Raw genomic sequence first — 13,084 nt, forward strand, 5'->3', positions numbered from 1 at the left:
GGGCAGGGCCGGCGGCCTTGCGCCTGGGGGCGGGGCCGGGGGCGGGGCCGGCGTAGGAAGCGCCCCGCCCCCTCGCCGCGCTCCGCCATGGCCGCCATGGAGAAGCTGATGCGGGCCTTCGAGGCGCTGCGCTCCTTCCAGCAGCCGCCGCCGCCGCCGCCGCCGAGCCCCGCCGCCGCCGAGGAGCCGCCCGCCCGCCCGTGAGTGGGGTTGGGGGCCGGAGACGCGACCCTGCCGGGGCTGGCAAATGAGGAGGGGGTCCCGGGAAGAGCCCCCTCCCCGTCTCCCCCTCCCCTCCCCTCTTTCCCAGAAACCCCGCGGGTCCAGGCGGGGCTAAGGCAGGGAGGAGGGGGCTCAGGCGGGCTCCAGGAAGAGCCCCCCCCGCCAGGACAGGCTGAGCTCCCTGGGAGGGGGGTCTTCGGCCCCTGAGACCCTTGGCTGGGTCCGGCTACAGGCAGTCCTCGACTTACGGCCAGCCTTTCTGTTGCTAAGCGGGGCGGGGGTCCTGGGAAAGAGCCCCCCCCCCGCCCAGCCAGGGCGGACCGTTCTTCCCCCTTTGCCTCTGGCCCCAAAACCTGGGGGTCCCATGTGGTCAGGGGGAGCTGACCCCTTGCCCTTCCCCGTCCCCCCTAAGCGGGGCTAAATCCCGCCAGGACAGGCTGAGCTCCCTGGGAGGGGGGTCTGAGACCCTTGGCTGGGTCCGGCTACAGGCAGTCCTCGACTTACGGCCAGCCTTTCTGTTGCTAAGCGGGGTGGGGGTCCTGGTGAAAAGCCCCCCGCCCAGCCAGGGCGGACCGTTCTTTGCCCTTGGCCCCAAAACCTGGGGGTCCTGGGTGGTCAGGGGGAGCCGGCCCCTTGCTCTTCGCCCTCTCCCCTAAGCGGGGCTAAATCCCCCCAGGAGGAGGGGTGGGCAGGAAGACCTCCCCTCGGGTTGCCCCCAACCCCCCCTCCACCAGGACAGGCTGAGCTCCCTGGGAGGGGGGTCTTTGGCCCCTGAGACCCTTGGCTGGGTCCGGCTACAGGCAGTCCTCGACTTACGGCCAGCCTTTCTGTTGCTAAGCGGGGCGGGGCTCCGGGTGAAAAGCCCCCCCCCCCCGCCCAGCCGGGGCGGACCGTTCTTCCCCCTTTGCCTCTGGCCCCAAAACCTGGGGGTCCCATGTGGTCAGGGGGAGCCGGCCTCTTGCCCTTCCCCGTCTCCCCTGTTGTTGTTGTTAGCTGCTAAGTCGTGTCCGACCCATCGCAACCCCATGGACAACGTTCCTCCAGGCCTTCCTGTCCTCTACCATCTTCTGGAGTCCATTGAGGCTCACACCTACTGCTTCAGTGACTCCATCCAGCCACCTCATTCTCTGTCGTCCCCTTCTTCTATTGCCCTCGATCTTTCCCAGCATGAGGCTCTTCTCCAGTGAGTCCTTCCTTCTCATTAGGTGGCCAAAGGATTTGAGTTTCAGCTTCAGGATCTGGCCTTCTAAAGAGCGGTCAGGGTTGATCTCCTCTAGGACTGACTTATTTGATCGCCTTGCAGTCCGAGGGACTCGCAGGAGTCTTCTCCAGCACCAGAGTTCAAAGGCTTCAATTCTTTGGCGCTCGGCCTTTCTTATGGTCCAGCTTTCACTGCCATACATTGCAACTGGGAAGACCACAACCTTGACTATATGCACTTTTGTTGTCTCCCCTAAGCAGGGCTAAATCCCCCCAGGAGGAGGGGCAGGCAGGAAGACCTCTCCTCGGGTTTCCCCCAACCCCCCCCCCCGGCCAGGACAGGCTGAGCTCCCTGGGAGGGGGGTCTTCGGCCCTTGAGACCCTTGGCTGGGTCCGGCTACAGGCAGTCCTCAACTTACGGCCAGCGTTTCTGTTGCTAAGCGGGGTGGGGGTCCTGGTGAAGAGCCCCCCGCCCAGCCAAGGCGGACCATTCTTTGCCCTTGGCCCCAAAACCTGGGGGTCCCAGGTGGTCAGGCCGAGCCGGACCCCTGCCCTTCCCCGTCCCCCCTAAGTGGGGCTAAATCCCCCCAGGAGGAGGGGCAGGCAGGAAGACCTCTCCTCGGGTTTCCCCCAAACCGCCCTCCTGCCAGGACAGGCTGAGCTCCATGTGGGGGGGGGTCTTCACCCCTTGAGACCCTTGGCTGGGTCATACTGCAAGGCAGTAGGTCAGGGGTCCTCAAACCTGGCCCCTTTAAGACTTGGCTGGCTGGGGAATTCTGGGAGTTGAAGTCCACAAGTCTTAAAAGGGGCCAAGTTTGAGGACCCTTGCAGTGGATTCGCTAACACTAACCCTGGCTTGTTGCAGTGATAATTCTGCTCTGCCCCCAGGAATTGTCACACACAAACACACACACACACACACACACACACCCAGGACCCGTCACGGTCCACCTTATTGGCCCTGCTCGAAAGAGCCTCTTTGGCACCAGCTGAGGTTACCCACCCGTGGTTCCCTTTTCCCGCGAGTTGGAGTGTGGATGTCTCCCAAGGCCTGTCTGTATGTCCCAGGCTGTGAGTGACTGTGAGTGATGGGTAAATTGACCAAGCAGAAGGAGGGAGAAATAGGTGTGGGGTTGCCCTTCCTTCAAGGATCCGCTGAGCAGGTTTGGCCTCCGCCTGGATGCAGTTCTGAAGAACTATAGAAGATCTTTGGCTGATCAGCTAGGGTGGATAAAGTCTCTCTGTTTCCACCAAACTGCCCCGTTACGGGAACCAATAAATTCTCTAGCTAAATAAATAGGTGATTGCAATTCCTAGTATCTCGGAGACGTCCGGGGTTGGAGAAATAACAGGGACTGGAATTTCATTCAGGCCAGTAACTCTGGAGATCAGGGAGAATGTTGAACTGTAACAAGGCTGTGTTGGATCAGTAAAATATGTGGAGCCGTATCATGGCTAGCTCCCTTGCCTGAGATGCTGGATCGGAGACAATTATTGGCAAACTGGCTAGCGAGCAAATATTTCCCCCCTTAATCGTCTGGTACGTTTTAAAAGGGCCACAGCCATGTATAAATGTATGGTTATCTCTAAGCTAAATTCATTTTTGTGCAACTATCTTAAGAAAGTACTAAACTGATTATTTGATTCAAGATGGACATTGATTAATATTTATATATTACTTACATGTAAGGGTGTAGGTGTATACATATGTTGTATATGGTACATTTAAATGTGTGTTATGTATGCGTACATTTCATTTTTAATGTGTGCCGTTGTGCCCACAGTAAAAAAAATGACAGTAAAGGTTATCTATCTAAACTATAGTAATGTTCCATTTCATTCGCATTGATTTATATGTGTATGTTTGCATATTGGAAGGTCTAGACTGACCATGATGATACATTTTGGGGCACTAACAGCTGTTTTCATTTCTAAGTGGGCTGGACAGGGCCTGGCCCTTGCCATGGAGCTGGTCCAAAGCTCCATTCTTCCAGACAGTTGCCAAAAGCAGGCTGGCTGACGCAGAGCAGTGGGTTGATGGCTAGAAAACAAGAATGTGATACGCTGGGCGTAATTTAACGGTGGTGTCTTAATTGCAGAAAGAAGGAACTGTCCACATCCAAGAAAGACCGAGTCAATCATTGCCTGACAATATGTGAAAACATCGTTGCTCAGAGTTTAAGGTAATCCAGCGTTTTCCGAACTCTGCTGCTGAAAACGGCGGAGGGTTTAAAAATGATCAGGTATTGGAGGAAAACCGTGGAAGGCCTTGAGTCTTGCAGAAGGGAATCTACAAACGCGGTACAGGTTTAACAAACGGGATCAAAACAGAAAGAAAATCAAGGCGATCGAATAGAAACTCTCGGTGACCGATGGATGTGTTTGGGATGTGCCCTCCCTTGATTTAACTCTGTTGGGATGAACTGCCTGCAGACGTTCTGTTGCCACTCTGTGAGGCTCCAAGGCAGGGCATCGTCAAACTTGGCCCTTTTATGACTCTGGGACTTCAACTCCCAGAGTTCCTCAGCCAGCGTGCGAGGGAGCTGAAGACCCCAAGTCATTAAAGGGCCACGTTTGTAGACCCCCTGCTCAAAGGCAACATAAACAGGTAGATTGGACAACTGACCAGGTGTAGCCTGTGTCAGGATTACACCAAGGAACTCTGCAAACCACAGAATGTGTTGTAGACTGGAGAGGACTGTCTACAACACGGTCCTTTCAGCAGTTCCAAGAAGGCTCCACACCCCTTTGCACCGCTCAGGTGAGCCTGAGGACACAGATGACCCTCCAGGGGGTCTCAAGGACTCTGTTAAAAAAGGCAAATGAGCAGCTTTCTGCAAGGAGGATAAATCCTCCCGTTCCCCACCATTCCAGTCAGAACTGAAGAAGCCTCTTGTGCCTAAGAAGCAAAACGTCTTCGAAGGAAAAACAAGAAGAAAAAAAAAAGGCACCTTTGGAGAAAGCGTAGTTTGTGCGCCCCAGCCTCCGCTGAAACTGTGTGAAACCAATGAGGTGTTTTTCTTAACTGGGTGCAATTCTTTCTTAAGGAATTCTCCGGAGTTTCCAAAGTTGTTGGGGATCGCCATGGAACTCTTCCTTCTCTGCAGCGATGACGCCGAGTCTGACGTCAGGATGGTCGCCGATGAGTGTCTCAATAAAGTGATAAAAGTAAGCGGTATTTTCTAGGACCTGTCAATATGGATTAAATTCAGGAAAACGTTTGCCCATGCGCGGGTAAGGCGCCTGCCCCGCCCTCTCCCGCCGGGCCGCCAGTCCAAAAAGGTTGGAGACCCCTGCGGCATTAGGTCACAGCTGGCTGTGGAATTCTGGGAGTTGAAGTCCACCAGTCTGAAGTTGCCACGGGGTGGGTGACCCTGCACACAGACATTCTCTCGGTCCTTTGTAGTCACGGAGTCTTATTGCTGTTGCTGTTCAGGGGCTAAAAATCTCTTGTAATAAATAAATATGCTACTTTTAAGCCCAGAACGTTGGAAGAATGAGTACATCTTTGATATGCGCTCTCGATTCCCTTCTAGGCGCTGATGGATTCTAGTCTCCCTCGGCTGCAACTGGAACTCTACAAAGAAATTAAAAAAGTGAGTTCCTTTTGACCCAAAATTGTGGATTGGTTTGCACGCTCGACTCTGCCAAAATGGAGCCCGGGGTTTCTGTCGCGAAGTGAAATGTTCGTTCAGTGAATCTCGCCCCCAGTTTACAGCCTTCCTCACCACCGTTGTTAAGAGAGTCTCACCGCGATTGTTAACTTGGGGAACCGGTGGTTAAGTGAACCCGGCTTCCCCCTTGGAGTTTGCTTGTTAGGAGGTCGCAAAAGGGGGTCACATGACACCCCACCCCCCGGGGCTGCTGTGACCGTCATAAATGTGAATCAGTTGGCAAGCCTCCGAATTTTGATCATGTGACCGCAGAGATGCCAGCTAAAAGCCACCAGAAATGAACACTTTATTTGAGGGGAGAGATTGGGGGGCGGGGCTGATGGGATGGCTGAAAGGTGCATGCTGGTCTATTGGCTGGGGAATTCTGGGAGTTGAACTCTGTACAACTTGCAGTGGGCGAAGTTGAGAAATGCCGGCCTAGAACCTCAGTTTTGAAATGACTGATGTTTGCTTTCAGTGTGCTTACTGCATTGGAAATCAAAGTTGAGAAATTTTTTGAAAATATTTATTTGACTTCACAGATCCCCTAAAAGGAACTTGTGAGATTCATAATAATAATAATGATAATAGTAATAATAATAATAATAGTAATAATAATAGTAATAATAATGATAATAATAATAATAATAATAATAATAATAATAATAATAATAATAATAATAAATAATAATAATAATTATAATAGTAATAATGGTAGACAAAAATTCCAAATCCAGTCTGAACATCTGGTTGACTGTGCGATGATCAATAATAACAATATTAAAAGAAATAGAACGACTGTGGCAAAGGCAAGCAAGGGTAGTACCAATAGTAATAGGTGCCTTGGGTGCAATCCCAAAACAACTGGAGCACCACTTGAACACCATTGGCATTGACAAATTCACCATCAGTCAATTGCAAAAGGCGGCCTTACTAGGAACTGCTTCCATCCTGCGACGATATCTGTAATAACATCCACATCTGCCTATCCCAGGTCCTTGGTAAGGACTCGATAGGTAGACAAGAATGCCAAATCCAGTCTGAACATCTGGCTGACTGTGCGATGATCAATAATAATAGTAATAGCAATAGAGCTGGAAGGGACCTTGGAGGTCTTCTAGTCCAACCCCCTGCTCAGGCAGGAAACCCTGTGCCACTTCAGACAAATGGTTGTCCAGCCTCTTCTTAAAAACTTCCAGTTGGAGCATCCACAATGAATCACCCTTTGAGAGCCGTTGATCTAAAGTTTTCAGGAAGAATGTGTTTTTAAAACCCTAGTTTATTTCAGAAAAGTTGGCTGCATGGCTGCTTCCAGCTCCATAGGGACTTGCGCGAGTCACTTGGCTGTAGGTTTATTTTGGGCCTAGGAATTCTGTAAGAGGCCTGCCTTGTTAGCCCAGGCTACCTTTTCTCGTGGCTGACAGGCGAGTTGCTCTTTTCCGGTGTGTTTTGCAGAACGGTCCTTCCCGGAGTCTGCGGGCTGCTCTGTGGAGATTTGCTGAACTTGCACATCTTGTGAGACCGCAGAAATGCAGGTGAGATGATCTCCTTGAGAGCAAGAAGCAGGCTGCGGGATTCTGGGCCAGCAGGTTTGGGGTGTTACCAGTGTGTTACTGGAGTTGGACTGGGACCTGGCTGACCTGCTCTCCATCTGCCTAGCCAACTGTTGCGGGTCTATGCAGAGAGTGGTAAGGACAGCTGAAAAGATTATAGGAAGACCACTTCCTGTTATTCAGAAAATGGCTTATAAAGTGCTTATATGTGCTTAGAGCGCGGAGCATTGTTAGAAACCCCCCATACTCACCCACTTCATGGGCTGTTTCTGTTGCTCCCCTCTGGGAGGAGGTTTTGAAGTACTTATAGCAGAATGACTAGATTCTGTAACAGCTTTGTTCCTTATGCCATCCGTCTTGTAAATTTGCAGGATTCTTTTTTTTTTTTGCCTCACCACATATGTACACATTCAAACTAGACTGTGATGTTTCTGTCATCTGTGTGTGGGTATGTGGGTATATGCATAATAGTATTTTTTTGGGAGCTAAATTCAACAAAATTTCATTTTAATGTATGCTGATTAGTGTATATCTAAAGTGACAATAGCGTTTTTATTCTGTATTCTGTTCTATTCTGCTCTATTTTATTCTATTCTGTTCAGTTCTGTTCTATTTCTGTTGTCTTCTATTTCTGTTCTATTTCTGTTTTCTGTTCTGTTGTGTTCTATTTCTCTTCTGCTCTATTCTCTTCTGTTCTATTCCTGTTCTATTCTAATTCCATATTCTATTCTATTCTATTCTGTTCTATTCTATTCTATTCTATTCTATTCTATTTCTATTGCATTCCATCCCATATTCTATTCTGCTCTACTCTACTCTATTATATTATATTCTTATTCTACATTCTATTCTATTCTATTCTATTCTATTCTATTCTATTCTATTCTATTCTATTCTATTCTATTCTATTCTATTTCTATTCTGTTCTGTTCCCATCCCATTCTCTATTCTATTCCTATTCTATTCTATTCTATTCTATTCTATTCTATTCTATTCTATTCTATTCTATTCTATTCTATTCTATTCTATTTCTATTGCATTCCATCCCATATTCTATTCTGCTCTACTCTACTCTATTATATTATATTCTTATTCTACATTCTATTCTACTCTATTCTTATTCTACATTCTATTCTATTCTATTCTATTCTATTCTATTCTATTCTATTCTATTCTATTCTATTCTATTCTATTCTACATTCCTTCTATTCTTTTCTTTTCTATTATATTTCTTTTCTATTCTATTTCTATTCTATTCTATTCTATTCCCATCCCATCCCATCCCATCCCATCCCATCCCATCCCATCCCATCCCATCCCATCCTCTCTTCTTATTCTATTCTATCCTGTAATTCTATTCCACTCCACTCCATTCCGTAACGCAACTCGCCTGGCATTGGATGCTAGTAATTTGCCATAGTAGATTCTCCTCCTTGCTGAGAAGAATGACCTCCTTAGAGGTCTGGAGACTCCCTTTCCTGTTTGCATTTTCTTCTGTCCCCCCTCCCCCCTGAAAGGGGAGGGATCACGTTGCTGGCCCTCTTTTGTGCCGCACCACGTCACAAAAAGGGAGCATCCTGTTCCAAGTCTTTGAGTGATGTGTGTTGTTGTTGTTTTTTTGCCATCTCTTGGTGCAGGCCGTACTTTGTGAACCTCCTGCCCTGCTTAACCCGGGTCAGCAGGCGGTCCGAAGAATCCGTGCAGGAAACCTTGGCGGCGGCCGTGCCCAAAATCATGGCAGCTTTTGGGAACTTCGCCAACGACAGCGACATCAAGGTAAAATTATTATTTGAGATGCTGTCACGAAGCCACGAGCCAAACTCTGGGAGTCCTCAGATGATGGAGGAGAACGTCTTCCTCGATGAGTTGTAGAGTCTTGCCCGGGGCTGAGGACAGCTTACTCTCCCTGTTGCAAAGGGCGAGAAGCACTTTCCTTTGAGTTTTGACGTCGGAGTGGCAGTTAATTGTTTGGCTGGCTTTGACCTGGATGTCGCCTCCTTTAGCGGGAGCATCTCTGCCCGCCGTTTACCAGACTTCGGAAAAAGGGAACTGAGATGGCACAGAAACCCTCCTCCACTGATTTCTCTTTTCACTTTAGGTTTTATTGCAAGCTTTCATAGGCAATCTCAACTCCAGTTCTCCAACCATCCGTCGGACGGCAGCCGCAGCCACGGTGAGCATCTGTCAGCATTCACGAAGGACACAGTATTTTTACACCCGGTTGCTTCAAGTATTGCTAGGTAAGTGCCTAGTTTTATCTTCCTGCTGCAGCTTTGCTGGATCTTTATTGCTCTCTGTCTCTGTCTCTCTCTCTCTCTCTCTCTCTCTCTCTGTCTGTCTGTCTGTCTCTCTCTCTCTTTCTCTCTCTCTCTCTCTCTCCTTTTCCCTCCTTCCTTTCCTCTCTCTCTCTTTCTCTCTCTCCTCTCCCTCTCCTTTCTCTTTCTCTTCTTCCCTCTCCTTCCCTCTTTCTCTCTCTCCTCCCTCTCTTTCTTTCTCTTCCTCCTTTCTCTCTTTCTCTCTCCTCTCTCTCTTTCTCCTTTTCTCTTTCTCTCTTCCCCTCTCCTCTCTTCCTCTCCCTCTCTCCTTTCTCTTTCTCTCCTGCCCTCTCTCTCCTCTCTCTCTTTCTTTCTCTTCCTCCTTTCTCTCTTTTCTTTCTCTCTCCTCTCTCTCTCTCCTTTTCTCTTTCTTTCTTCCCCTCTCCTCTCTTCCTCTCTCTCTCTCTCTCTCTCCCTCTCTCCTTTCTCTTTTCCTTCCCTCTCCCTCCTTCCCTCTGTCTCTCCTCTCTTTCTCTTCCTCTCTCCTTCCTCTCTTTTCTTTCTCTCCTCTCTCTCTCTCTCTCTCTCTCTCTCTCCTTTTCTCTTTCTCTCTTCCCCTCTCCTCTCTTTGTCTCCCCCTCCTTCTTTCTCTCCTTTCTCTTTCTCCTTTCTCTTTCTTGCTCTCCTTTTCTCTTCCTCTCTCTCTCACTTTCTTTCAACTATACTCCCATTCAGGCTGGCCAGTGCGCGCACACATGTGTGCACTTTTTCCCACTCGCGTTGGTGCTGCCGCTGCTATGCAAACAAGGCGCCACACGGCAAAAACGGGGCACTGTGGCAAAAACGGGGCAGTGTTAGCAAGTGTCGCGGGGGTGCTAGCACATGCGCACAGCCCCTTTGCGCGTGTCTGCTCTCACGTACCCGTCAAACACTTCCCCCTCCCTCTCTCTCTGGCTCTGAAAGACCCCCGTGGGCTGCAGCTATCCCAGCGTTCACAGGACCAGCTTCAAAATATGTGCTGCAAAAAAAAGTGGGATGCTTGGGGACTGGCAAGGGAGTCCCACTAGGTCCTTTGTGGGGCGGGATGTGTGTCAGTGGGCCTTGTGAAGGGCTGGAGGGCGGTGCTGCTTGTCAGCTGCTCCAATTTGTCGTCTTCGCAGGGCTGTTGTGTCCCCAGGAAGAAGAGCATCCCAGCGTCTTGATCCTCGGGGTGTTGCTCACCCTGAGGTACCTGATCCCGTTGCTGCAACAGCAGGTGAAAGACACCAGCCTGAAAGGCAGCTTTGGGGTGATACAGAAGGAAACCGAGATCTCGCCTTCCTTGGACCAACTCATACAGGTAACAGTTCGCTCAAGAGCGCAGTGGTAGCGCAGTGGTTGGAATGCGGTATTGCAGGCTAACTCTGCCCACTGCCAGGTGTTCCATCCTGACCGGCTCAAGGTTGACTCAGCCTTCCGTCCTTTTGAGGTTGGTAAAATGAGGACCCAGATTGTTGGGGACAACAGTCTGACTCGGAAAACCGCTTAGAGAGGGCTGTAAATCACTATATGAAGTGGTATATAAGTCTAAGTCCTATTGCTATTGCTCCCTCCCTCCCTTTCCTCCATTCCTCTTCCTTCCTTCACTCCCTCTCTCCCGGTCCTTCCTTCCTTCCTTCCTTCCTTCCTTTCTTCTCTGTCCCCCTGTCCTTTCCTTCCCTCTCTCCCTCTTTCTTTACTCACTTCCTCTCCTGCCTTCCCTTCCTCTCTCCCTGTCCCTCCCTCTTTCTTCCTTCCTTCCCTCCCTCTCCTTCCTTCCTTCCCTCCCTCTCTCCCTGTCCTTCCCTCCCTCTTCCTTCCTTTTTTCCTTCCTTCCTTCCTTCCTTCCTTCCTTCCTTCCTTCCTTCCTTCCTTCCTTCTTTCCTTCACTCCCTCTCCTTCCTTCCTTCCCTCCCTCCCTCTTCCTTCACTCACTTCCTCTCCTTCCTTCCCTTCCTCTCTCCCTGTCCCTCCCTCTTCCTTCCTTCCTTCCCTCCCTTTCCTTCCTTCACTCCCTCTCCTTCCTTCACTCCCTCTCCTTCCTTCCTTCCTTCCCTCCCTCTCCCCCTTTCCTTCCCTCCCTCCCTCTCCCCCTTTCTGCCTGCCTTCCTTCCTTCCTTCCTTCCTTCCTTCCTTCCTTCCTTCCTTCCTTCCTTCCTTCTTCCCTTCCCTTCCCTCCCCTCCCCTCCCATCCCCTTCCAGGTGTATGAACTGAGTCTCCAGTACACCCAGCACCGGGATCACAACGTTGTGACCGGATCCCTGGAACTGTTGCAGCAACTCCTCAGGACGCCTCCCCCCAACCTCCTCTTGCTCCTCACGATGCGTGGGGGGCTTTTGCAAGCCAGCGCCGCCGAAGGCGAGATGGTGAGCAGAAGCCGCAGCGACAGCATCGTGGAACTGATCGGTGAGCGGTGTTTCCGACGGGTTGAAAACGGGAGACACGAAGGAAGGGACGTAAAAACGCTTTCCCTGAACAGTTCCATCACAGAAAGCAGGCCGTCGAATTCTTAAAAGGGTGTTACCCAAAGATTTAAAATGTCTTTTCTGGGTTCTTCCAGCGTCGTTTAGGGCTTGTGTAGTAACGAACGCTTTCCTGTTCAAGGGGAAGTTAGGGGGTCTCTTGCATGGGCAACTTTCTTTCTCTGCATGGTAAAATTGCACCAAATGAGATTAAATTGACGATGGTCTTTTATTTCTCCAACCGATGGCCTCTTACAAAATGACTTTTCTTTTGCATGATTGGTGGGGGGGAAAAACGGGATTGATTTCTGCTCGGTGGGAGACAAAGCAGCTGGTTTTCCAAAATAGTGGCTGAAATGAATTCCTTTGAAAAGACTGGCATCAAATGCCCGGTGGCTGCGTTTCTCAGGGACTGTTATGATTCCTTTTTAATATTTAGCTTTTCTGTGATTTGCTGCTGGAGGGGGGTCTTCCTGCAGCCCTGTTTTCTCCAGAAAACAAAAAGGTGATTATATCTGTGAAATCTGTCTCTGACGCTCTCTCTACCTCTTTTCATTCCTCTGACTTGGAAAACTTCTTATTTCTTCGGCTCTTGGTCCTTCGTTCTGTTCTTCCTTTCGCCATCTGTTATTGCTGTTCTTTAAAAGAATCATAGTTACGTTTCATTCCTTGCTTTTCGCTGTGGCTAAAAATTATGTAAGGTATCATAGTGGAACGCCGGGAGAAAAATCTACCGACGTGGTTGCAGAGAGTCAATAACAACTTGGCGGCACGTAATCAATCATAATGAATTGATTTGGCTAAATGTCTGAAACATTTGAGTACTCTTTTTAATACAATAACTTTGTTTAGACAAAGTACTTTTTTAAAAAAAAAACCTGTAGTTGCTTTGCTTTGATTTGTTTTTTGACATTTCCCTAATGCATCGCTATATCGGTTCAATCAGATCTTTGACTAAGTCTATAAGTAGGTAAGGGACGAGGTGGCTCAGTGGGTTAGGACGCTGAGCCTGTCGATCAAAAGGTCGGCAGTTTGGCGGGTTGAATCCCGAGTGCCGCGTAACAGGGTGAGCGTGCCTGTTACTCGTCTCAGCTTCTGCCAACCTAGCAGTTCGAAAGCACGTAAAAATGCAAGTAGAAAAATAGGGACCACTACGGTGGGAAGGTAACAGCGTTCCGTGCGCCTTTGGCATCTAGTCATGCCGGCCACATGACCACGGAGACGTCCTCGGACAAGCGCTGGCTCTTCGGCTTTGAAACGGAGATGAGCACTGGCCCCTAGAGTTGGAAACGACTAGCACGCCATGTGCGGGGGAACCTTGACCTTTACTATAAGTAGGTAGGTAGGTAGGCAGACAGACAGATGGAGAGATACAGATAGAGATGTAGATATATAAAAACAGGCAGACTATTGATATGTATAAAACATTCAAAATGTTGGTTTTGAACTGTTTTCATATGGTTTCTACTCTTTAGTTCCAAATTTTTAACTTAGATCAGGGGTCTTCAAACTTGTCCCTTTGATGACTTGTGGACTTCAACTCCCAGAATTCCTCAGCCAGGCACGCTGGCTGAGGAATTCTGGGAGTTGAAGTCCACAAGTCACAAAAGGGCCAGGTTTGAAGACCCCTGTTGTATACAGTACGTTTTAAATGTGTGTTATGTATGTGTACACTTTGAGACGAAGCAACTAAATTTCATTTTTAATGTGTGCCATTGTG

The 13,084-nt window shown here is 49.3% G+C and overlaps 1 protein-coding gene across 1 annotated transcript in view; it reads left to right on the forward strand.

Annotated features, from left to right (window-relative positions):
* Positions 1 to 2: 2 nt before the first annotated feature.
* Positions 3 to 13,084, forward strand: part of HTT (huntingtin) — a gene marked incomplete at its 3' end in the record, with an annotated part of 80,199 nt that continues 67,117 nt past the window's right edge. Inside the window, exons 1-9 of the mRNA XM_083368057.1 lie at positions 3 to 200; positions 3,522 to 3,605; positions 4,470 to 4,590; positions 4,959 to 5,018; positions 6,531 to 6,610; positions 8,266 to 8,404; positions 8,727 to 8,868; positions 10,044 to 10,222; positions 11,104 to 11,308. Of these exons, the coding sequence (XP_083224183.1) occupies positions 88 to 200; positions 3,522 to 3,605; positions 4,470 to 4,590; positions 4,959 to 5,018; positions 6,531 to 6,610; positions 8,266 to 8,404; positions 8,727 to 8,868; positions 10,044 to 10,222; positions 11,104 to 11,308 (1,123 nt within the window). The 5' untranslated portion in view covers positions 3 to 87. The remainder of the gene's footprint in view (positions 201 to 3,521; positions 3,606 to 4,469; positions 4,591 to 4,958; positions 5,019 to 6,530; positions 6,611 to 8,265; positions 8,405 to 8,726; positions 8,869 to 10,043; positions 10,223 to 11,103; positions 11,309 to 13,084) is intronic.

This window comes from Vipera ursinii (assembly GCF_947247035.1).
Source record: "Vipera ursinii genome assembly, chromosome: 7".
Lineage (NCBI taxonomy): Eukaryota > Metazoa > Chordata > Lepidosauria > Squamata > Viperidae > Vipera > Vipera ursinii.